We start from the raw sequence: 26,642 nt of genomic DNA, 5'->3' as shown, positions 1-26,642 counted from the left end.
TCATAGCTTCTCTCAACTTACTTTATCGAAAGCTTTTACGCTACAACTTGGCGAAGGCCACATCTCGATACGTTTATTCGTTCTAGATGTAATGGAGATGGTTTATGTTAGCTTCCTCATCGTCAATACATAGAGAGGGAGGAAGAAAGAGAGAGAGATCCAAGTTTATTGTATTGCAGTTTGTTTTTATAGCCCTAAATTAGTCAGGGCACGAGGCGGTTTGTAAACGGACGTGGCACCGTGTCAAGAGCGCCTGGCAGCGCTTAGCTGGTGGCCGGCGGTATGCGGGGCTATTTCCACTGGCGTTTACGTCCCGCCGCCAGCAAACGTCAGCCAGCGTGCAAGAACCCGATTTGCAAGTGAAATGTACTGAGTTATTTGCTCTCCGCCTGTTGACAGAGCTGTCCAGAAGATGGTTTACGTGTAGTGCGTTCACCGTAAGTGATTACCACTGGCTAAACCTCTTACACAATTCGTGGAAGCACTGTCCATGAACAGGTAGAAACGTAAGTTAGCTTTTAACTCGAGCCCTGTATGCTACCATCACACTGTTTAAGTATGTAGTGTGAACAAGACGGGCCGTCGAAGTAGAAGTGAGTAGCAAAGACCTTTGCTGCACATCAATAATGTGGTTCATGTCAGGGTCAATGTTCGCCGCGACGGGAGCAGGCGCAAACTTAAGAAGAACCCACACATCACGAGCAGCGTGCTCTTAAGCGCCCCTAAGCCGCTTGTCAGATCATAACCGCACAGTGTTTCAGTTGAGTGTGTCAGCAAAAAGCTATTACGTTTGTAAGAATTGACGTCTTCACTTAATCGCGTAGGTAGCGAAACCTCCGGTTAACCGTGCACTTCGCAGATTTTCGAGCTGTATTGTGTATTCTCGGTATTCTTCTCGCGTCGAAAACATCAACTTTTGACAATATCCTTCATGAAATGCATTCGCAGTTGCGAATATGAATCACCTCGAGATGTACAGGGTGTTTCAAAAAAGACTTTACAACTTTGAAAATTTATATGAATTAATTCATAGTACCTACAGAGGTGATCGTGGTGTCAATTTGTATATGCAAATACACTAAATTTAGTCTAGTGTAGTTTGCTACTGCCGAATCACACCATAAGGAGCACTAGCGGCAGTGGCGTTAATGGCGGCTTGCTCCACTGGACACTAGCGTGCTAGCTGTGTGCTTTGGTTTGAAGAATCGCTGTCGGCGACAACGGTTTAGCGTAATTTCCGTACCAAGTACGCTCTAGATAGATATGTTACAACAATTTTCTATATCACAGATCGATGACGATGACTAGAAACGAAATGTTTACTTCATGCAAAGTGGTGCACCACCCCATTACCTGGCTGACGTCCGTGACTTTCTCAGTGATCGCTTTCCAGGTCAATGGACTGGCCGTGATGCGCCAACTGAACGGCCCCCATGTTCCCCAGACCTGACACATGATTTTTTTAATGGGGATTCGTCGAGGATATCGTGTTTCTATCTCCTGTGCCGGCTTCTCTACCTGAACTTACAGCAAGAATTTACGTCGCCACTGAACAAGTTATACCTGCAATGCTACAGCGAGTTTTGGAAGAAAGTCACTTCAGATGGTTCAAATGGCTCTGAGCACTATGGGACTTAACATCTGAGGTCATCAGTCCCCGAGACTTAGAACTACTTAAACCTAACTAACCTAAGAACATCACACACATCCATGCCCGAGGCAGGATTCGAACCTGCGACCGTAGCGGTCGCTCGGCTCCAGACTGTATCGCATAGAACCGCTCAGCCACCCCGGCCAGTGACTGAAGATGGGAGTGTGCAGGATAACCAACTGAAGGTAGAAAAAAGAACTGTGTGTGTTTCCATACAAAATAACACTGAACCCAGATCTATATCTTCTTTCAATAAATTTGTATGAATTTTTGAAGTTGTAAAGTCCTTTTGAAACACCCTGTATAATGGAATGACAACAGTGGAAATTTGTGCTGGACCGGAACTCGAACCCGGATTTCCCAATTTACGCGAGACGTCACCTTAACCGCTTCGTCTATCCGAACATGATTCACGGTCATACCCAAACTTCCATGTGTCATACCTTTACTCGTAGTTCCCAGTAATGTCATTCCCGAAAAGGGAGTCATTTAATTTTTAATTGCTGGCCCGGTATCGGCCAATAAATACTAAACTTCAGTCCCTGTATTGTAAAGAAGTACGATGCGATGTTCTTTCGGACTTGCGTGCATGTCGGATGGAATACCGGCCGATGTGGCCGAGCGGTTCTAGGCGCTTCAGTCTGAAACCGCGCAACCGCTACGGTCGCAGGTTCGAACCCTGCCTCGGGCATGGATGTGTGTGATGTCCTTAGGTTGGTTGGGTTTAAGTAGTTCTACGTTCTAGGGGACTGATGACCTCAGATGTTAAGTCCCACAGTGCTCAGAGCCATTTGAACCATTTTTCGGATGGAACATTGTCATCGTACTTCTTCAAAACGCGGGCACTGCGGCTTCGGATTCAGGGTGCTCAGAAATTCCGGCTACAAACTTCTAGGATATGTGGAGGGGAGTGAGTACATAATATCTTGAATAGGAACCCGCGTCTGGAAAGGTACCGTTTCCGTACTATAGCTGTCTGATAAAATGTTTGCTAGACAGATATGCAACAAGGTAATCATGGTGGGAGGGTGGTTGCGTCGGATCATCTGATGTCATTTGACGTCTGACCTACCTCTCTCACCTGGTTCGAGCCTCATTCATTCACGTGTATGTGAGTGTTAGAGCGACATGGTTAAGTTTGCAGAATACACCGACATGATTCTTCTGAATGTCGAAGCTCACGGTAATGGAAGAGCTGCTCGTTGCCTTTATTGTTCTGGACAACGTCCGACTCCATCGCACACCCTTTTCGCCACAATTACGCAACGGCTTCGAGAAAGGGTACCTTCAAGGTCAGCAGGCGTGACTGTGGTGCTCCAAGGAAACGTTGCACATTCGAATTAGAAGAGACCATACTACATCACGTTCAAGAGGACCCGTCAATGAGTACACGAGCAATTTCTTTGGCTATTTATGAGTGGACTGGTAAAACACTTTATGTAATGTGTCACGCCTAACCAACTAATTGTAAAAGTGGTCCCGTTTCCAACTTGTTTTCAAATGATTGTAGCACGGAAAAGATAAGTTTCCGGACATGGGTTCTAGTTCAAAATACTATCTACTCACTCACTTCTACACGGCCTAGAAGTCTGTAACGGGAATTTCCGAAAACACTGTATCTCATCAGTGTCTTCGTCAGAAAAGCAACTCACTGTCGATGTAGTAACGGAGTGACGCTCATGTCGATGTACGCGCATCCACAACGAAGGGGCTTCCGTAGAGAGACCAGACTAACCTATACTTCCTGAAGAAGTGTACCAGACTGTTCAGTTGTTTCAGGGACAACGATCTGGAAAACTGACAAATCTAGCCTCTTAACATTAGGCAACATGGCCTGACTGTGCTTGTACTGCAAACAGCAGAAATCAAGTTGACACTAAAGAAAGTTAGATCCCTTAATCGGGCAGGAAGGTCACAGAAATTAAAAGGGGAAATATATAGGTTGAAGTCATACGCAGTGCGAATTAGAGAAGCGCGCTAACGAGAAGAACACGTCTTCTGATCAGGTGCGTGTACGGTCATAAAATAGAGGTAATACAGGATTATATCTAGTAATTAATAAAAATAGGAATGAAAGTACGCTACTATGAACAGAATAGTGAATGCACTATCGTAGTCAATATAGGAACGAAACCATCATTCAGCAGAATAGTACAAGCTTACGTGCCATCTAGCTTCGCAGATGATGGCATTGAAGAAATGAATGATGAAAGAAGAGAAATTATTTAAATAGTTAAAGTAGGCGAAACTGTAGTTGTAATTGGGAACTGAAGTCCGATAGTAGAAAGAATAAGAGAAGGAAAAATAGCACGCGAACATGGGGGAAAGAAATGAAAGAGGAAGCCGTCAGGCAGAATTCTGCACAGAGCATAATTTAGTTATCGATAACATTTGGTTTAAAAAAATCCATAAGAAGATTGTATACTTGGAAGACACATGGATACAATGGAAGATTTAACGTAGAATGGTGGTAAGACAATGATTTAGAAATCAGATTTTAAACTGTAAGACATTTCCAGGAGCAGTTGTGGACTGACTGTAATTTATTGGTCATTATCTCCAGATTAAAACTGAAGAAATTGAAACAAAGGTATGCAATTAGGCCATGGGCCCTGAATGAATTGAAAGAGCCAGAGGTTGTTTAGGGTGTCAAGGGGAGCATTAGCCAAACAGTTTTTCTGAAACGGGGTAAGGAGTTCAGAAGAAGACGAATGTAAAGCCTTGAAAGATTAAATACTGAAGGCAGTTTAGAATAAATTATTTATATAGACAAGATCTAGTAGAAATCCTCGGACAACAAGGCTAAATTTTATTTAACTGACGAAAGGGTAAAATATACAAAATACTGCAAATAAAGCAAAGGGGAGTACATATGTCTAAACAATGAGACTTACAGAAAATGCGAAATCGCTTAGAATAAATGGCTAGAGAACAAATGCAAGGATGTAGAAACAGGCATGAGTTGAGAAAAGATACAAGCAGCCTATAGGAAAATTAGAGACGTTTGGAGGCAAGATAAGCAATTTCATGACTATTAAGAACTCAGATGGCAAGCCATTACCAAAGAACTGCAAGGTGGAAGAAATATACAGATCAGAAAGGCTACATAAGGGAAACAAACATGAAGACAGTATAATGAAAAGCAAAGAGGAAGCAAATTAACATGAGATTAGAGGTATGATAATGCAAAAATAATTTTACAGAACACAAAGATCTTAATGGAAACGAGGCCCCTGGCGCAGATAATATTACCTCTCAATCAGTATTACTGATATCCTTGAGCGAGCCGTATGCGACAACTGTTCTATGTGGCGTGTAGGATATATGCGACAATAGAAATGCCCTTCGATTTTATGTAGAATATAATAACTTTAAATCCAAAAAAGCATGTGGTAAAGGATGAAAATACTTCAGAACCATTAGTTAAATCATAGTTTCAAAATACTGACACGAGTTAGTTATAGAATCGAAAGACTGGTAGAAGCCGATCTCGGGGGAGTATCAGTTAGGGTTCTGGAGAAATATTTGAATACGCGAGGAAATACTGGCCCTACGACTTATCTTAGAAGGAAGGTTGAAGAAAACGAAACGTACGTTTATAGCTTCATAGGCTTCTAGGGCTGGTGTCAACCTTATTCGTCCTCAATGTACTGCTGCATCATCTCATAAAATAATTAAGTAATAAAATAAACCGATGTTTAACAATGTTGAATGGATCACACTATGACTGGACTGCAGTGTGAAAACTAAATGTATTTACAATTTGTTCGGAAACCTGATTGCAATTATTAGAGTCAAAAGACATGAAAGGGAAGCAGTAGTTGAAGAGGGAATGAGACATATTAATGACTATCCCTGTTATTGAATATGTACGTAGATAAAGTGTTGAAGAAAACTGAAGAAATGTATGGAAAGGGAATTAAAGTTGAAAATAAAGAAAGAAATTAGATTTGGCCAGGACATTGCAATTGTGACAGATATAACAAAGGACTTTGAAGATCAGCTGAATGAAACTGAAATCTCTTAAAGAGGTTATTAAAAGGAAAACAACAAAAATACAACAATGGTGGTGGAATGTAGTCTAATGACATCAGGTGGTGCTGAGGGCATTACGTCCTGAGAGACTAAATGTAGTATATGACTTTAGGTACTTCGGAAGCGAAATAATTTACTGCAGCACAAGTGTAAACTAATAATAGAACGAAAAATATTCTGATCTACATCTATATGATTACTCTGCAATTGACATTTAAGTGCTTGGCAGAGGGTTCATCGAACTACAATCATACTATCTCTCTACCATTCCACTCCCGAACAGCGCGCGGGAAAAACGAACACCTAAGCCTTTCTGTTCGAGCTCTGATTTCTCTTATTTTATTTTGATGATCATTCCTACCTATGTAGGATGAGCCCAACAAAATATTTTCGCATTTGGAAGAGAAAGTTGGCGACTGAAATTTCGTAAATAGATCTCGTCGCGACGAAATACGTCTTTGCTTTAATGAAAAGGGCTCTGAGCACTATGGGACTTAACAGCTATGGTCATCAGTCCCCTAGAACTTAGAACTACGTAAACCTAACTAACCTAAGGACAGCACACAACACCCAGCCATCACGAGGCAGAGAAAATCCCTGACCCCGCCGGGAATCGAACCCGGGAACCCGGGCGTGGGAAGCGAGAACGCTACCGCACGACCACGAGATGCGGGCTGCTTTAATGACTTCCATCCCAGCTCGCGTATCATATCTGCCACACTCTCTCCCCTATTACGTGATAATACAAAACGAGCTGCCCTTTTTTTGCACCCTTTCGATGTCCTCCGTCAATACCACCTGGTAAGGATCCCACACCGCGCAGCAATATTCTAACAGAGGACGAACGAGTGTAGTGTAAGCTGTCTCTTTAGTGGACTTTTTGCATCTTCTAAGTGTCCTGCCAATGAAACGCAACCTTTGGCTGATGATGACAAGTGTATTAACATCAAACAAATGTTAGAGTTAAGCAATTTTATCTGAAAATATTTGTCTGGTTTGTAGCCTTGTGTAGAAATGAAAATGACGATAACTGTAAATACAAAGGGTAGAGTCTTTCTTTTTATGAGGTTTTTTTTTTCAAAAGAATACCCACGATTAAATGGAGCTAGTGAAGCAGTACTCAAGTGAATGGAGCAATAAAGAACTCAATGGCGTAACTTGGCTAAAAGAAATGGATAGAGTGATACGATACATACTGAGTCATTAACGAGTACATAATTTGGTAATGGAGACAAGTAGGTGCGAGGGAGGGAGTGAAAATAGTAATAGGAGACTGAGCGTTAACAACATTAAGCAAGTCCAAGTGGATGTACAGTATGTTGCGGTAGCCATGCAGAGAAAGAGATTAGTGTAGATAGCCTACGAACACATTACTAAAACAACAAACAGCTGGTGGACAAGAGCGTATATTCCATGAAGTTTGTAGATGATGCTGTTGTATATTACCTACACAGGTTTAGTGTTGGTCTAGGGCATGGCAGTTGAGTGCCTAGGTCAAAAAAATAAAATTTTATGTATTACAAACAAACAGGGGGAAAGGAGTCACAACGTTGGGAGTGATGGAGAGTAGAAGAAGGAAAGTGAAGAATAGGGAGAAAGAGATGAAGGTAAGGAGGAGGACGAGAAACGCATGGAGGAGGAAGAGGAAGACAAGGAGAACGGCGAGGAAGGGAAGGAGGACGGCGAGGAATGTGCTGCGAATACATAGAAAGATAGATCCCTTATCATTTAGCTACAAAATAGCAGGTCAGCAACTGGAAACAGTTAATTCCATAAATTATCTGGGAGTACGCATTAGGAGTGATTTAAAATGGAATGATCATATAAAGTTGATCGTCGGTAAAGCAGTTCCCAGACAGATTCATTGGAAGAATCCTAAGGAAATGCAATCCGAAAACAAAGGAAGTATGTTACAGTACGCTTGTTCGCCCACTGCTTCAATACTTCTCACCGGTGTGGGATCAGTACCAGATAGGGTTGATAGAAGAGATAGAGAAGATGCAACGGAGAGCAGCGCGCTTCGTTACAGGATCATTTATTAATCGCGAAAGCGTTACGGAGGTGATAGATAAACTCCAGTGGAAGACTCTGCAGGAGAGACGCTCAAAAGCTCGGTACGAGGTTTTGTTAAAGTTTCGAGCACATACCTTCACCGAAGAGTCAAGCAGTATAGAGCCCACACAGAAGCATACCGACAATCCTCCTTTCCACGAACAATACGAGACTGGAAGAGAAGGGAGAACCGATAGAGGTACTCAGGGTACCCTCCGCCACACACCGTCAGGTGGCTTGCGGAGTATGGATGTAGATGTAGATGTAGATAAGGAAGGGAAGGAGAATGGCAAGCAGAAGGAGAAGAATAAGGAAAAGAAGGTGCTGGATGAATAGGAAGAGGAGGGGGGGGGGGAGGAGGAGGAGGAGTTAGGGATAATTAGAAGGGGGAGCAGGAGTGGGAGGAAGTGGCAAGGGGTAGGAGAAGAAAAAAAAGGGGCAGTCGCTTTGGATTCAGGTGTAAATCATTCCTAGTGCTGGCTAAAGATCTAAGAAAATGATTGTGGTGGTGGTGAAAAAAATTCCTTTGAATAGGAATTAAAATTATGTTGAGGAACAATGAGTGACAGGTTATAACAACACGAACAGCTGCATCAAACTAGGTCAACAGCAGTGTGTCATGTAATACTATCACCAACGAAACAATGACAGGCCAAAAGATGGGCTCCTAGACTTGGAATTGATCATTGTCAGTGATACGGCTTCACAACTCTATATGAAGTAATTAGTTTTTTAGGGGTTGATGCCTAATATGAATAAGACGAAAGTGAATAATGGAGATTCAGGAATAATAAAGAACTACCTACTGACCTGTCTGTCGCGCACACGGTCCAAGAAGTCCGGCTGCGTCCAAGGCTGCTGGAACAGGGGCACCAGCGTGCGGGCGGTGGGGAACGCGAACGACTGCTGCTGGGAATCTCCCAGTATAGTCGTCGTCGGCGCCGGCAGGAAGCTGGGCGCCGAGGTGCCCAGGTCGACGTCGCGCAGGTCGTCGTAGGCGGAGCTGGGGATCTTGGGGATCTCGTCGAGGAAGGTGCGCACGTCGGCCAGGTCGAGGCCGAGAACGTCGGCGAAGCGCACGATCTTCTTGCGGCCCGGCGTGCCGGGGGGAGTCTTGCCGCTCTTTAGGGACGAGCAGCGGCGGACGCGCTGCGGCCGCGAGTCGTCGTCCTCGTCGTTAGAGGCGCTGCCGTTGACGGGAGGCCGTTCCTTCTCCTGTTGCGCCTCCGCTTCGTCCTCCGGTTCGGGGCTCACCACGATGCGGCACTCCACCTGCTGCGAGGCCTCCGCTTCGACGCACACACCGTTCGTCGCCTCTTCGCGCCTCTCCTCATGTTCCCCAGAGGCTTCTTCACACAGTGCACGCAGGTTCTCTGCCGACTTCTCCTCGCTAATCCGCTCACGCGGGCCGTCGTCGTCCGTAACTCCTCCCTCTTCCACCGGCGCTTCGGCTTCAGCGTCTAACTGACAGTTCATCTGCAAGTCGACGGACACAAATGTCCTCTCGTATTCAGTCTCCGAATCTCCGTTCAGTGCCGCTCCGTTACTGTCCTGGTGGTCCGAGACTTTGAGGCGGTCGACTTCGCTCCCGGGCCGGTGGTGCAACGCGTCTCTTCCGTTACGCAGACTGTTGTGGTGGATGACGCACTTGCCATTATGGAGGCGCACTACGCAGTCGCACCCGCCGCGTCCAGCTTCGCCGTTGGTGAGCCCCAGCCTCCTCACGACTGCACTCAGCGCCTCCTCCGCCTCCTCTTCTGGCATCCCCTTCAGCCTGTCCGACTCAGGGGGCACTCCGTCCTCCAAGACGGAAAACTCTGCCGTGGCGACCGAATCTTCTATCGTGGAATACGAGCTCGGCGTCGGTTCGAGCGCAGACAGCTCGCTCAGGGGTCGACTGTCGTCGCTTGCCGACTGCGATCGAGGAGACGACCGGGTCTCTTCACTCGGTGTCCTGGTCGATCTGCGAAAACAGAAGGTTTTTCAGCGATGCGAAAGAAAAAGAAATTTCAAAAATATCACAGGACTCTGACGGCAATACTACTGATATGCGTGGCGAAGATACCCTTTCCAAATTTCGTAAACAAATTAATGTATGATTTTTCATAAACACCAATCGAGACTTTAATACAATTCGAAGTCAGTGGTTAGGTATTCCATCTAGTGTTCCTTGCATAAAAGATTGAGTGGGTATCCCTTGGACTTTTTTTTTTTATTTAGTGGCTTTTGGTATTTACCCATACAGCCATCTAGACTCTGAAATGTCAGTAACGGCGATACGAACGTAAAGACTGACACCCAGCCCCGAGTGGAGGAAAATCTCCGACCAGCCAGAGAATCGAACCCAGTCCCTTCGGTTAGCAACCCACTGCGCTGTCCGCACAGCTACCGAGGCGGACGTTGACACAGGTTGTCGCAAGTCGTGTTTTACCAAACTCTCCACACGAAATTCACAGCCCCTAGGAGGTTTTGACACATGGGGAAAACCCTCCGTCGTTCGAAAGCCGTTTCAGCTAACTGCTCCGAAAGCAAAGAAATCTTCACGTACGGAGCGCCATGCGTAAAGCGTTGACTGAATTTGAAAGTACAGTTCTTGCTACCGGTCTGGCTGAAAAAATTTTGGTCTTACATTAAATCAGCAAACAGATCAAAGCCATTTGTCTAAATACTCTGTGGCCACAACTGGGTCGTAACAGAGAATAAAACAATGATGGCCGAAATACTAAATTCCTTTTGTATAAAATTGTTTCACGGAGAAAGATGGTACTGCTGTTTTTCCTTTCAATCGTCGCCAGAATGAGGTACCAAAAGAAGTCACCACTGGATAAAAACTCAACTACAGCTGGTGAACAGATGACAGAATCTAACAGGTACAGTTTCAGGCGCAAAGTGAGCGGAGGAATTTGCTCATCTTGTAGAAGCAGTCTACCGTCGGCCACTGGAGGAACGAAACGTTCCGAATGATTGGAAACTGTGAAAGCCACATCCGTTTTGGAGGATGACGCACACGACTGAAGGCCTATATCGCCGTCAGTAAGTGATCTTTTAAGACACAAAAACATCTGTGTAGGAATAAACACAATTTTCGCAGACAACGATCGTTTGAAATCTATTTCGCTCTATTCGCCAAACAGAATCGGCAGGTTCTCACCGGCACTCAGGTTGATACCATGTTCCCTGAATTCCAGAAAGCGTTTCACATAGTTCAGCGCTGTAGCTTAACAAATGATTCGAGCATATAGGACATACGATCGGCTTTCTGACTGAACTGAAGACTTTGTAGCGAACAGAATGCTATATTTTAATCAGGTTGGAATCCATATGATCCCCTTGTGCGTAGCGATCGTTGAATATAGACAACGGAGAAATGAACAGCAATCGATCGCGAAATTTGTCGTTCTACTACGGCAGACCTAGACTTAAACCATTACATAGCCATCTTTAGTTCTAAAAATTACAAAACAGGAGAATCAGGAACAAATATACGACTGTTGACAACGTATATTAAGTGCAAACATAACACTATACAACTACATACCACATAGCAACAGGTGAATTAGTCGAAAGGGTCACGTAATAAACAATATTGGTTACTGTAGAGCATACAGGAGTGTAACATGAACTGAAGCCGCTGTTTACATGGTTGAACGGGAGGAAAATGTGACATGATAGTCGTGTGGTGCCCTCTATCGAAGTGCCGGTAAATAGTTAAATAATAGCAAAGCTATATAATTTTTAAAAATATTTCTTTTTAAACTACACTGAACAATAAACCACTAGTAGTGGTTAAACCACGGAAAACAAATCACATTTGCTAAATCATATGTGAGCCTCTCAGAAAAAGTAAGTACAGGATATTTGTCTTTTTCTTTTTTTGCATAAGGAACTAATGGAATAAGATCCACTTACACTTCGATACAACGCGAAAAGTACAATGTTAAAAATAATGTACCAAAATAAAAACTTTAAAGGAATGAAAGTACTACAGTAAAATGCGGTGCGCCCTCTCTGAGGATAAACGAAAACCGTACAACTCGTAAAGTTCCATTAGCGCCATCTCTGGGCTTACAGTATAAATAGGTGGAATAAAGCAGCATTAAAATGTCGAAAGTTATGGAACAAGCCAGTAGCGCACAAAAATGAACAAATGACTAAACATGAATGAAATAGTAAGCTGAAAAATTACATTAAAAATTGGGCATAAGCTAAAATCATGCAAATCAACGATTTCAATCCTTTATTTTACTTAATTGTTCATTTTTATGCACCACTGGCTATCTCTCGACATCGTAATGCTATTTTATTCCACCTGCTTATACTGTAAGCCCAGAGATGGCGCTACTGTAACTTCACGAGTTGGAGGATTGTAGTTTGTGCCCAGAAAGGGCACACCACATTTCATTGTTGTACTTTATTCCTTTAAAGTTTTATTTATTTTGGTACATTATTTTAACATTATACTTTTAGCGTTGTATTGAATCGTAAATGGATCTTCTTTCATTAGTTGCTAATGTAAAAAAAGAAAAAAGTAACATACTATCCTGTACTTACTGTTATTGAGGGGCTACACTTATATCTTCGGAAATGCGATTTGTTTTCCATAGTTTAACCATTACTTGTGTTTATTGTTCAGTACACATTTTAAAGAAATATTTTTTAAAATTACATAGCTCTGCTATTATTTAACTATTCACCGGAACCTCGATAGAGGGCACCGCACGGCTCTGACGTCACATTTTCTTCCTGTTCAACCACGTAAGCAACGGCTTCAGTTCATGTTTTACTCGTATATGCTCTACAGCAGGGGTTCCCAACAAAATTTTCTCGAGGACCGCCCTCATCGAGCATGATTGGCACCTTGTCATATCACAGTAACAAGTACCTAAAAAGCCAAATTAAGAGTCTTTTTATACATTTTCTATTTCTGGCACTTAGAAAATACATTGACATATTCATTACTGAAAAAATATTGAGCTTAAAACTTTTTCAATTTAGCTATCATTGTTATTGTTAAATTTTTGATTACTACTCAAAACCTTTGTCTTCAAATCTGGGTGTTTAGTATAACAAACTCCTTAAAAAAATAAAAATTGAGTATGAACTGAAAATGACAGGAAAAAATTAAAACTGAGTATATTGGTCTTTCAAGTGTACTACACTTGAGATTGCATTGAGTAGACATGTGCGAAAAATAAGAAAACACTAATTTCATATAAGGTATTATTTATTTGAAAAAATACAGTTATAACAGAGTACTCCATCAGTAAACAGTTAGTTTTAATTTTCAGTTCACTAAAGCTCTGCTCATGCAGGAAGCGGTCAAAACAAAAAATCTGTTATCATACGAAATATATTTAATATGTTTTTTATTCTAATAGCATCTTGCGGACCCCTCTGGAATAGCTCGCGGACCCTTGGGGGTCCACGGACCACCTGTTGCGAACCACTGCTCTACAGTAACCAATATTGTTTATTACGTGACCCTTTGGACTAATTCACCTGTTGCTATGTGGTAGGTATTTGTATGGGGTTATGTTTGCATTTAAGATACGTTGTCAACGGTCGTATATTTCTTCCTGATTCTCCTGTTTCGTAATTTTTAGCACTAAAGATCGCTATGTAATACTTGAAATCTAGGTCCGCAATAATAAAACTACGGGTCTGGCGATCGATTGCAGTTCTTTTCTCCACTGTCACGAATGCAATACGTCATTATTTGTGGAAAGGTCATCAAACATAAAAGCAACTTTGTGCCTACTTCAGGGAAATATCTGAGGGTTATCACTGCTCATAATGTATGTGAATGACGAAGTGGATAACGTCGGAAGCTCCAAAAGGCTGTTCGCTGTTCTATACAGAGAACTCGCAACGCTAGAAAATTGTGGCGAAATGCAGGAAGATCTGCATTGGAACGACGCTTGGCGTATGGATTGCCAGTTGATACCCTACATAATTAAATGTAACGAACTGCTCGCAAACAGATAGAAAGGCCCTCTATTGTTAGATAACACGAGTGACGGCAGCTCACTTGAAGTGGTAGCAACCGTACAATACCAAGCAGTAGAGGGTAGAGAGAGATTTAGCGTGAATCGCCTACATAACCCTAACAGGATATTTGACTGTTTTCTGGAAAATCATCTTAAATGGTTAATTGTGTCATTTTATGCTCACAGCATGCTTTTTTTCCTCAAGAATTTCAGTATTCTTTTATAAAAACGGAGATTTAATTCAAATAATTTGAAAGCCTGCTAAAACGCTCCAGTTGGGTCATGTGATGCCATTGACGTCACTGGCTAAGTCGTTGCTCCTGCTGTCGTAAAGATAATTCAAAGTGATGTCTTGTTTTGGAATTTACGTTTCGGTAAATGGGTTACAAATGGTGTGTAGTACCACGCTCTAGAAATACATCTGCAAAAACTTCTGAAAAATTGTTTTTGGGTATTCCAAAGAATGAGAAGATCCATGAAATACGGTTACACTGCACCGGCAAAACGCCACTACGTCGGCACACAAGTTCTCTAACTTAATGAAAAACGTCTAGAACTCTGAAGTTAACATTTATTTACCTCCGAAATATGCTTTCGCACTGTTACAAGGAAGGATAGCGTAATTCAACGAAATTAAACTCTGAGTGAAAATTTTAGTTTCATCCCACTTCACTTGCATTGCTCCATAGTTCAGTTGTTAGGGCTGTAGGTCGTCGAATTGTATGAGGCAATATTCAAAGATCGTTGGTTCGAATTCAATCCGAAAGAATATTTTAAGTTATTTGTTAAACGACTCGAAAGTCCTGTCATATGAAAACCAAATCACAATTTAAAACTTTACCACACCGATCAGAGAAACAGTATTATTCTGCTTTCCTTACCGTTTACAAGTGCTTATATTTGCAATCGCTGTTCACATACCTCACGTTCAAAAAGACATGTCCTAGTTAATGTAACCACACACTTTTTACTTAAGTAGAAACAATGCTTTTTATCTTTGTACTGTACAGCTAGGATCCTTATTGTTTAAACTTTTGAAGTTGAATCATCTTATATAAAGATGAAGGAATTTTTTTTTGTTTTTTTGTTTTTGGTTTTAGGGCGCAAAACTGCTATGGTCATTAGCGCCCGGTCCGTGACTTAGGAAACAGTAAAAAACCGAAAATGGAAACCAGCAGCAATGGGAACGAACGTCATAAAATCGGAGAAACTAAAAGCAGAAGGAAGGCTTAAAAGTCCACTACAGAAAGGGGTTGGTTGTCCCCAAAAAAAAGCTTCAAATGACTGACATCATTTCACTGGCACAAATAAACTCGAGAACGCGATGGGCCGAGCGCGTGTCATCTGCTAAAATTGGCGATATATCAGGCGACAGCTGTAGACGGGCGGGTAACTGAGTAAAATAGGGGCATTCAATTAAAAGGTGTCTTACCGTCCACAACTGAGAGCAGTGGGGACAGAGTGGGGGAGGATCGCCGCTTAAAAGATGTCGATGGCTAAAAAGACAGTGCCCTATCCGGAGTCTAGTTAAAATTACCTCCTCCCGACGACGCGTTCAGGAGGAAGAGGTCCAAACACAAGGAAGAGCTTTCACGTCCCGCAGTTTATTATGGGGAAGTGTTGACCAATGTGCGTGCCATAAAAAGAACAACACGACGACATAAAACGCTCCGTAGATCGCCGAAGGGAATCGATTCAATAGCTGGCCGAAGAAGAGAGACTGCAGCCTTGGCTGCTATATCGGCCGCCTCATTTCCACAGATATCAACGTGTCCCGGGAGCCAGAGGAACGCCACCGAGACGCCCCCCAGGTGGAGAAAGTGCAGACAGTCCTGAATCCGGTGGACCAGAGGGTGGACAGGGTAAAGAGCTTGGAGACTGAGGAGAGAGCTGAGAGAATCTGAACAGAGAACATACTGTATCCGCTGATGGCGGCGGATGTAGTGGACAGCCTGGAGAACAGCGTAAAGCTCCGCAGTATAAGCCGAACACTGGTCAGGAAGCCGAAATTGATCTGGGGTGTCGCCAACAATATAGGCACTCCCTACACCAAACGAGGTTTTTGAGCCATCGGTGTAAATAAATGTGGCTTCCTTCATTTGTGCACATAGAGCAGAAAATGCCCGACGATAAACAAGTGAAGGGGTACCATCCTTGGGAAACTGACAAAGGTCACGGAGCAGGCAGATTCGGGGACGGAGCCAAGGCGGTGCTGTACCCCAAGTTGTCAAGAAGGTTTTAGGAAAGCGGAAGGAAAGAGAATGGAGCAGTTGACGGAAGCGGACTCCCGGTGGTAGTAGGGAGGAGGGGCGGCCTGCATACCCTACGTCAAAGGAGGCGTCGAAAAAAATGTCACGGGCTGGATTAGCAGGCATGGAAGACAGACGGCTAGCATAACGACTCAGAAGGACTGCTCGCCGATTGGACAGCGGAGGTTCAGCAGTCTCAGCATAAAGGCTTTCCACAGGGCTGGTGTAAAAAGCTCCAGACACTAAACGTAATCCACGATGGTGGATAGAGCGAGACGCCGAAGAATAGACGGCCGAGCAGAGGAGTAGACTATGCTTCCATAGTCCAACTTCGAGCGCACTAAGGCGCGATAGAGGCGGAGAAGGACCACTCGGTCCGCTCCCCAGGAGGTACCATTCAGGACACGGAGGGTGTTGAGCGATCGCAGACAGCGAGCCGAAAGATAGGAAACGTGGGAGGACCAGCACAGTTTTCTGTCAAACATAAGACCCAAGAATTTAGTGACGTCTGAAAACGGAAGGTTGACAGGTCCTAGATGTAAGGAGGGTGGAAGAAACTCCTTACGTCACCAAAAATTAACACAAACGGTCTTACTGGGAGAAAAACGGAAGCCGGTTTCGATGCTCCAAGAGTAGAGGCGATCGAGACATCCTTGAAGACGTCGTTCAAGAAGGCTGGTCCGCTGAGAGCTGTAGTAGATCGCAAAATCGTCCACAAAGAGGGAGCCCGAGACATCAGGAAGGAGACAATCCATAATTGGATTTATGGCAATGGCAAACAGTACAACACTCAGCACGGAGCCCTGGGGTGCCCCGTTTTCTTGGGAGAAAGTACGGGAGAGAGTAGTGTTTACCCGCACCCTAAATGTGCGCTCTGCCATAAATTCGCGAAGAAATAGGGGCAGCCGACCTCGAAAGCCCCAAGAGAACAGTGTGCGGAGGATTCCTGTCCTCCAACAGGTATCGTATGCTCTCTCCAGATCAAAAAATATTGCTACTGTTCGGCGTTTCCGGAGAAAACTGTTCATGATATAAGTGGAGAGAGCAACAAGATGGTCAACTGCAGAACGATGCTTTCGGAATCCGCATTGGGCAGGTGTTAAAAGACTGCGGGATTCCAGCCACCAAGCTAAACGGTAATTCACCATACGCTCCAAAACCTTACAGACACTACTCGTGAGAGAAATGGGGCGATAGCTAGAGGGGAGATGTTTGTCCTTTCCAGATTTCGGAACAGGAACGACGATAGCTTCCCGCCATCGTCTGGGAAAAGTACTGTTGGTCCAAATTCGATTATAAAGGCGAAGGAGCTAACGCAGACTATGGGTTGATAAATGCAGCAACATTTGGACGTGGATACCATCCAGTCCTCGGGCGGAGGAGCGAGAAGAAGAGAGTGCATGTTGGAGTTCCCGCATGGAGAAAACAGTATTGTAGCTTTCGCCATTTTGAGAGGAGAAAGCAAGAGGTCGCACTTCCGCTGCACGTTTCTTCGGGAGAAACGCTGGCTGGTAATTTGAAGAGCTCGAAATCTCAGCAAAGTGCTGACCCAATAAGTTAGAAATTGCGACGGGGTCCACTAATGTATCATGCGCGACAGTGAGCCCAGAGGCCTGGGAGAAACTAGGCGCGCCTGAGAACCGTCGAAGCCGACTCCAAACTTCCGAGGAGGGAGTGAAGGTGTTAAATGAGCTAATAAAAAATTTCCAGCTTGCCTTCTTGCTATCGCGGATGGCACGACGGCATCGCGCAAGGAACTGCTTATAGCGGATACAGTTGGCCAAAGTAGGATGGTGGCGGAAAACGCGAAGAGCACGTCGCCGCTCTCGTATTGCGTCACAGCATGCCTCGTTCCACCAAGGAATTGGGGGGCGCCGGGGCAATTCGGAAGTGCATGGTATTGAACGTTCCGCAGCTGTAAGAATAACGTCGGTAATATGTGTGACCTCATCGTCGACGCTGGGAAAGTGACGGTCATCGAATGTCGCTAGAGACGAAAAAAGTGTCCAATCGGCTTGGGCAAACTTCCCGCGTCGCGGGCGCATATATGGCAGCTGTGGCTGCAATTGAAGGACACATGGAAAGTGGTCACTCGAGTGTGTATCATCAAGGGCGAACCATTCGAAGCGCCGAGCTAGCGGAACAGTACCGACCGAAAGGTCCAAATGAGAGAAATTTGTCGTGGAGGCAGACAAAATTGTAGGGACCCCAGTGCTAAGGCAAACTAGATCCGCTTGGTGGAAGACGTCTACCAATAGTGAGCCACGTGGACAAGGATGTGGAGATCCCCAAAGCGGGTGGTGGGCATTGAAGTCCCCAACCAGCAAATAGGGGGGTGGAAGCTGACCAAGAAGATGAAGGAGATCAGCTCGTGCCATTGGTGTGGACGATGGAATGTATACCGTACAAAGAGAGAACGTGTATCCAGAAAGGGAAAGACGGACGGCGACAGCTTGGAAGGAACTGTTTAAGGGGATTGGGTGATAATGGAGAGTATCATGGAGAAGAATCATGAGTCCTCCATGGGCTGGAGTGCCTTCAACAGAGGGGAGATCATATCGGATGGACTGAAAATGAGGGAGAATTAAGTGGTCATGGGAACGCAGCTTTGTTTCCTGAAGACAGAAGATGACCGGCGAGTAGGATCGTAAGAGGATCGACAATTCATCTCGATTGGCTCGAATGCCGCGGATATTCCAGTGGATAATGGACATAGGGTGAACTGAAAATGGAGGAATGTGACCAAGGTTGCCGTCAACTCAACGACTGCTCAGAGCTTGCGACCGACAGCATGGAATGGCATTCAGCCGAAGGCAGAAGATCCTGATCCATAGGTTGTTCAGGAGCAGCTCCTGCCACCAGCGATCGGCCGGTTGATCGGCCGCCAGCAGTGCGCCTCGGCGACACAGAAGACGGCCGAGGGCGATTTCCGCCAGGTGGTGCTGTAGATGGGACACCCCTTGGCGGAGAAAGATATGAACTGGGTTTCTTTGTAGCCTTCTTGGAAATATGATGTTTAGATGAAGGAGGAACCGATGGTTGTGAAGTTGGGGTACGTAAAAAATCTTCACGAGTATGCTCTTTTTTCAAAGTCTTGGTGTCTGACTTTTAGGCTCGAGATTTAGCAGAACGCGATGAAGGGTGAGCCATAGAGTGGGCAGGCGAAAGTGGTGAGGTTGAACGGGCGATCTTTGCGCTGGACGATCTGACGACCGTGGCACTAAAGGTGAGGTCGCAAGTCTGCGTGGCCGCCTCCTTTGTTGGCTGAGGAGAAGCAAGGACAGTGCTGTATTTTCCTGTCTGAGGCACGGTGGGCTGTCGACTGGCGAATAATTTTCGAGCAGCAAAGGTCGACACCTTTTCCTTCACTCTGATTTCCTCGATGAGCTTTTCGTCCTTAAAAACTTGGCAATCTCGAGAGGAAGCAGCGTGGTCACCCATACAGTTGATGCAGCGAGGGGATGGAGGTGGACAAGCACCCTCATGGGCATCCTTGCCACACATAACACATTTGGCCGGATTGGAACAGGACTGGCTGGTGTGATTGAACCGCTGACACCGATAGCAACGCGCAGGGTTTGGGACGTAAGGGCGAACGGAAATTATCTCACAGCTTGCTTTGATTTTCGATGGGAGTTGAACTTTATCAAACGTCAAGAAGACAGTGCGGGTTGGAATGATGTTTGTGTCAACCCTTTTCATAACTCTATGAACAGCAGTTACGCCCTGGTCAGACAGGTAGTGCTGAATTTCTTCGTCAGACAATCCATCGAGGGAGCGTGTATAAACGACTCCACGCAAGGAATTTAAAGTACGGTGCGCTTCAACCCCGACAGGGAAGGTGTGGAGCAGTGAAGTATGCAGCAATTTTTGTTCCTGGAGGGCACTGACTGTTTCTAACAACAAGGTGCCATTCCGTAATCTGGAACAAGACTTTACAGGACCTGCAATTGCGTCGACACCTTTCTGAATAATGAAAGGTTTGACCATGGAGAATCGAGACCTTCGTCAGACCGAGAAACAACAAGGAACTGTGGCAACGATGGAAGAACTGTCTGTGGCTGAGACTCAGTGAACTTACGTTTGTGAGCAGACATAGTGGAAGGTGAGGAAACCATTGCGGAAGAATCCCCCATGATTACCGGCGTCTCCGGTGGCGGGCTCCTCCCTTGTGGGGGCCCTCTCTGAGGGCACTCCCGCCTTAGGTGATTGTTCACACCTCCCGACAAACGGACCAATCGGCACTTTCGGAAGGTATCAGCTCGGGTAATCACCTCTCCCTGGGCCTGGCCGTTACCAGGGGGTACGTATGTGTCCTACCTGTCTACCCGGGGTGGGGAATTACGCGTTACCCCGTCACCGGCTACGCACAGAAATGCGTGGGTCGGCCTTCAGACATGCACAGGGAGGAAGAAAGAGAAAGGGAAAAACAAAGAAAGGGAAAGGAAAGAGGACAGGTCTCAAACGCCGCAGTGGAGAAAAGGGTTAAGAGAAGAGGTAAGGAAAAGAGAAGGTCAAAGGAAGGATGAAGACATACAAGCAGAGAAGGCAAAGAATGTGTTACATTTACGAGCGTCCGTCTCCGGACGTAGGCACAAACCATACTCCCAGAGGGGGAGAAAGGGAAGGAAAGAGCCAGAGGTGAGGGGAGGGGGGGGGGCGAAGATGGGGGAGAGGGAAGGATGCGGAAAAGGAAGGTATGCAGCCCAGAAAGGAAGGAGGGCCACATTAGCTCGGGGTCCTGTGCTCGCTACGCACGTATCCACAAAAGAGTTGTGGACCCCCTGGGGGGGAAAGATGAAGGAAGTCTGCTCCAGAAAATGTCATTAGTTTACACTCTCAAACATCGCTGCCCGTACGTCTGTGTTACCTGCATGTTGTACATACTCTATACCTCTCCATACACAAATCATCATCCTATACCGCATTGCACTGTGGGTGTACTACTAGCAATGCTTTCCAAAAAAGTGTATTGTTTGTACGCAAAGTAAATGCATTTATCCTCAGTTGTCCATTGCTCAGACTAATCTGAATCTATAATTAATACATTCCACCCTTTAAACACCTCCTACAATGAGTTCTTGGTCACGCTATTTTCGTATTCCGTTTAAAACTTTTAAAAATATACGCCTGTTTTAAGTTTCGAACCTGTGGCCTCTTCACTTGCGATTACATGCGCTATCTGTTGGGCTGCAGAACGCCTGGATGGAGCTGTCTCCTTGCCTAGTATTTTATATATAGGATATCTCCACTAAGATTTTCCAAGAGCAATTTTATTGTGTTTTTGGTCGTTGTTCATGACTAATAGTCGTCAGTCTACTTATACGATACGATCCACTTGCAAAAGTTCTGCACTTCTTTAGTTTTCAGCTAGTTTAATATATTGCAGAGAGCAGGGAAAAGAATGTCCGCCACTGCACATATCGCCGCCCTAAATCGGTGGACCATAAACGCATTACCTTTCGGAAAGTTTCCACTCTCAGCATTCACAAAATTCCTTCCTATCGTTATTTAAATCTTGTAACTGCGTTTTATATCACTGAATAGCTAAGCTGTTTTCAGAAAAAGTATGTAGAAAGCTAGTATCTCCGGCTAAAACACCGATACCAAGTGTAAAGCTTCGTCTTACTCCAAGCCTGTGACTTCACCAAAGCTTCAGCCAATAACACAGCGTTTCCAATCACGTAACCAGAGCTTGATACTTAATGATTTTTGAGCTTTGATTACATAAAAGTATCATTTGTGAGAATACTGACCGTAATGCTACTTGAATGTTATAATCACTCAGAGTAACAACAATCTTCAGATTTTTTAACGCAGGAAAATAGCTTATTGTAAGTACGCAGACGTTAGGCTGATTCATCTGAGGAATCTTCAGAAAAGCTGTCTTACAAAACCCTCTTTCGACCGATATTTGAGTATTGCTCTTACGTCTACATCTGTACTCTGTAAACAACTCTGAATCCTACGGCAGAGGGAACCTACCATTGTTCCAGTCAATAGGGGTACTTTCTGTTCCATTGACGTACAGAGCGCGGGAAGAATGATTGTCTAAATGCTCCTGTGCTCCACGTTACAAGCCAAGACTGAGAGGGGACACAGAAGATCCAAAGAAGAGCAGCGCATTACGTCACATGTTCGCTTAGTAAGAACGAAAGAGTCACGGAGTTATCCAGCCAATTACAGGGGCAGACGTAACAAGAGAGGCGTCATACATCACGAGGTAGTTTACTGTTAAATTTCCGAGTGCGTATGTTCCCAGAATATCAACCAATATATTGCTTCCTCCTACGTACATTGAGGTAACAAAAGTCACGGGGTATCTCCCAATATCGTGTCGGACCTCCTTTTGTTCGGCAGAGTGGAGCAGCTCGACGTGGCAAGGAGGTCATCTGCAGAAATATTGAGCCATGCTGCCTCTATAGCCGTCCATAGTTGCAAAAGTGCTACCGGTGCAGGATGTTATGTACGAATTGACCTCCCAGTTATGTCCCATAAATGTTCAACGGGATTCAAGTCTGGCAATTTGCGTGGCCATATAATTCGCTCGAATTGTTCAGAATGAACTTCAAAGCAATCTCGAACAACAGTGGCCAGTGACATGGGGCACTATTATGCGCAAAAATTCCGTCGGTGTTTGGGAACATAAATTCCGCGTGAATCGCTGCAAATGGTCTCCAAGTAGCAGAACATAACCATTTCAAGTCAATTATCAGTTCAGCTGGACCAGAGGACCCGATCCATTCCATGTAAACATATCCCACACCATTATGGAGCCACCACCAGTTTACACAGTGCCTTGTCGACAACTTGGGTCCACAATTTCGTGGGGTCTACGTCAGACTCTAATCCTACCATCAGCTCTTACCAACTAAAAATCGGGACGCATCCGACAAGGTCACGATTTTTTCAGTCGCCTAGGGTCCAACCGCTAAGGTCACGAGCTCAATTGAGCAGCTGCAGACGATGTCGTGCTGTTAGCAACACTTGCATCGGTCGTCTGCTGCCATAGCCCATTAACGTCAAATTTCGCCGCACTGCACTAATGGATACGTTCGACGTACGTCCCACATTGATTTCTGTGGTTACTTCACTCAATTTTGCTGGTCTGTTGCCAAATGCTTAATTTTGATTAATCCTTAGGGGAACTAGTCTATTAATCACACTTACCCATTGTACAAATGATAGGTACATTCTATGACATTAAACCCGGCCGCCAGCCAGCCGCTTACGATATCAATGAATTTTAAGTCAGAGTACCTACACCATCTGGCAACACTTTAGGAAGCGTAAGTTCCTGGAGGAAGTGTTGTCTCCTGTTTGAACTGTTTTGCTACTGCATCTGCTCATGGTCTAAACGCAAACGTCATGCAATGCAGTCGCCAAGTCTTGGAGTCCACTCCTTCCTTTATCATTTCCTTCAAGAAAAGTACTAAAGCTGTATATTTGCTGAAAAAATTTTAAAGTTCTCAACCTTGGCATGTTTTTGGCAAGCATGCACATCAATACCTCTTGCACAACTGGTCAATATATTCTTAAAGGTCATTTTCAAATGCAGTAGGTGTCGATGTAGTTAATAATTATCCGCCGTTTTATACTCGGATAACTGTACAACACATTGACAACCACTGGCCTTGAAAGTGGCCTGTAAAGCCGAAATTTGTCAGTCGTCCAAGATGTAACAAAGTGAATGCTTGTTAAAAACAGCCGAAGTGGAAAAACTTCAAAATGTTCTTCCTTTATTTTTTTAAAACGCATTTCGGTCGTTTGTTGGAAGTATCAATCTGATGGAATTTGAAAGGCAGTTTGTCTCAATTTTTAACCGACCAAAAATAGTAAAACCTTTCAGAAAATTTCCGCGATAGAGCTGGTGGTTGCGTGAAGATCATTACAACACGCGATACTAGAGGGTTTCCTCGCCATACAGCGCCCACAGACCTCCAGCAATAGTGCCAGCGTCCACTTGATGCCAGACGGCCTGCCCACGTGATCGCGACGCGGCGGATCTTTGTCACATTTCTGCTCTCTCACTGGTAAGCATAAAATTGATTGCTAGCGTAGTTCGATGTTCCGCGCAAAATAACTTCGATTAACTCAGTAAACGAAGTGCAGCAACAACACGCATATGACGCTATGAGTGTATTTATCACGAGTCATTTTCATAATTTAAATTCTACTATGTGCCTTGCAGTTATGTATTCTATTCTGCATATTTGAGTCTTACGAATGTTGTTCATGCGTTATAAAACAGAATCGCAAACGGAAATAGGTCTGAAGTTTGACATTCTTAATTTTAGGTTAAATAGATGGATGAAGGCAGCGAATACAAGGCGAAACATTTGTGTAGGACGAATGCTATCGGACAAATCACGCCAGAAAAGGATTTTCTTGTTTCATAAAGCATCGTTTTGATACGAATGATATTCCACGGAGAAGAAGTCCCGATAAATGAAATATATGATAAACTGAGATCATTTAATCGCCGTGCGACATCTGCGTTCAGTACCCAAGGTTCAGAAGATGGATGTAGGAATTCCTAATTCAAAGTAGTAGAAAAGTAAGGGATGAAAATTATATCATTTTTATTTGAAGGTGATCAATCTGTTCATGGATCATTCCTAAGCAATACTGCTCCTTGTGACGAGTTATGGTGCCTTTATCTTAACTTCCTAAGAAGATATTAATAGCTAACCCTATCAAAGTACATCTCCTTGAGCGAAGGGGCAGCGTGAATGATAATATTTTGCATCTGTTGGTACACACAGGGTGTTTTACACTACGAACTGCTCTCACGGCGTGCATTCATAGTAGCAGGCATTTGTTTCCGAGAACAGAGACGCCTTGCGGTCGCAGTGTAAAAAAAAAGGTAAACAAAACTAAATCAGGTGTTGCTACTGCACGATAGCGCCCCCCTCCACTCTACTGATTACACTACAAAACCGTCTGGGAGTTTGAAAAAGTCATCTCTTACCCACTTACTCTTCTGATCTTAGATCCTACCAGGCCTGTATCATTCATAAATCCTCTGTAGGTCATGGATGAGTTATAACTTACCACGATAACCTTTTGGTGAGAGTCTATTCCAATATTATATGAAATATATGTAAAATGAGCCTGCTTAAATAGTCACGAATTACATCTACATTTTCAGCAATACTCCACAAGCTACCTGAAGGTGTGGCGGACGGAACTTTTGGTATCAGTAACTGATTCCGCCTTCCCTCTTCCACTCGCGAGTGGTGCGCGAGAAGAATGATTGTCGGCAAGGCTCTTGCGATACCACTAATTTCTCGAATTTTCTCATCGTGGTCATTTCGCAAGATGTACGTGGGAGGAAGTAATATTTGTCCGATTCTTCCGAAAAGGACTCTCTCGAAGTTTCAACAGTAAACATTTCCATGGTGCACAAAGCTTTTCTTGTAGCGTCTCCCAATGGAGTTTGTTGAGCATCTCTGCAACGATCTCGCGCCGACTAAATGATCCCGTGACGCAATGCGCTGCTCTTCGTTGGATCTTCTCTCTCTCTTCTATCAATCCTAACTGGTAAGGGTCTCAGACTGATGAACAAAAGTGTTAGTCAAACATGAGCCGAGTAAGACAATTTTTCGTGCATGAGTTACATTTCCTTAACATTCTTCCTATGAATTCGCTTGGCTTCATTTATTTACATTCGGTGTTAACTGCCAGTACCTGCACCATTCATCAATGCTCTGTAGGTCATTTGCAAATCGATACTGTCTTCTGGTGTTGCTATTTTCTTACAGATATCCCACATTATCTGCGAACTTAAAGAGCTTCCTTCTCTGTCTGCAAGATAATTTACACTAAAGCGCTGAAGAAATTGGTCTAGGCATGCACACTCAAATACAGAGATATGTAAACAGGCAGAATACGGCGCTGCGGTCGGCAGCAAACAATGGCAAGTTATCAAGTGAGTGTGAAGTTGGTGTTGTATTCGGTGGACGAGCGATGGGACACATCTCTCCGAGGTAGCGATGACGTGGGAATCTTCCCGTACCACCATTTCACGAGTGTACCGTGAATATCAGGAATCCGGTAAAACATCAAACCTCCGACATCGCTGCTGCCGGGGAAAGATCCTGCAAGAACGGGACCAACGACGACTGAAGCGAATCGTTCAACGGGATAGAATTGCAATCCTTTCGCAAATTGCTGCAGATTTCAATGCTGGGCCATCAACAAGTGTCAGTGAGTGAATCATTCAACGAAACATCATCGATATGGGCTTTCACAGCCGCAGGTTCGCTCGTGTACCCTTGACTGCATGACACAAAGCTTTCCGTCTCGCCTGCACCCGTCAATATCGACATTGGACTGCTGATGACTAAAAACATGTTGCCTGGTCGGACAAGCCTCGTTTCAAATGGAATCGAGAGGATGGACGTGTATGGGTATGGAAACAACCTCATGAATCAATGGACCTTGCATGTCAGCACGGGACTGTTCAAGCTAGTGGAGGCTCTGTAATAGTGTGGGGCGTGTGCAGTTGCAGTGACATGGGACCCACGATACGTTTAGATACGATTCCGACAGATGACACGTATGTAAGCATCGTGTCTGATCAGCTGCATCCATTGAAGTCCATAGTGCATTCCCACAGACTTGGACAATTCCAGCAGGAGAATCCGACACCCCACGCGTACAAAA

The 26,642-nt window shown here is 44.5% G+C and overlaps 1 protein-coding gene across 1 annotated transcript in view; it reads right to left on the bottom strand.

Annotated features, from left to right (window-relative positions):
- Positions 1-26,642, bottom strand: part of LOC124606658 (glycogen-binding subunit 76A) — a 303,290-nt gene that overhangs the window by 10,414 nt on the left and 266,234 nt on the right. Inside the window, exon 4 of the mRNA XM_047138663.1 lies at positions 8,549-9,701. Coding sequence (XP_046994619.1) covers positions 8,549-9,701 — 1,153 coding nt within the window. The remainder of the gene's footprint in view (positions 1-8,548; positions 9,702-26,642) is intronic.

This window comes from Schistocerca americana, chromosome 3, assembly GCF_021461395.2.
Source record: "Schistocerca americana isolate TAMUIC-IGC-003095 chromosome 3, iqSchAmer2.1, whole genome shotgun sequence".
NCBI lineage: Eukaryota > Metazoa > Arthropoda > Insecta > Orthoptera > Acrididae > Schistocerca > Schistocerca americana.
This window is presented reverse-complemented; position numbering and strand designations above follow the sequence as displayed.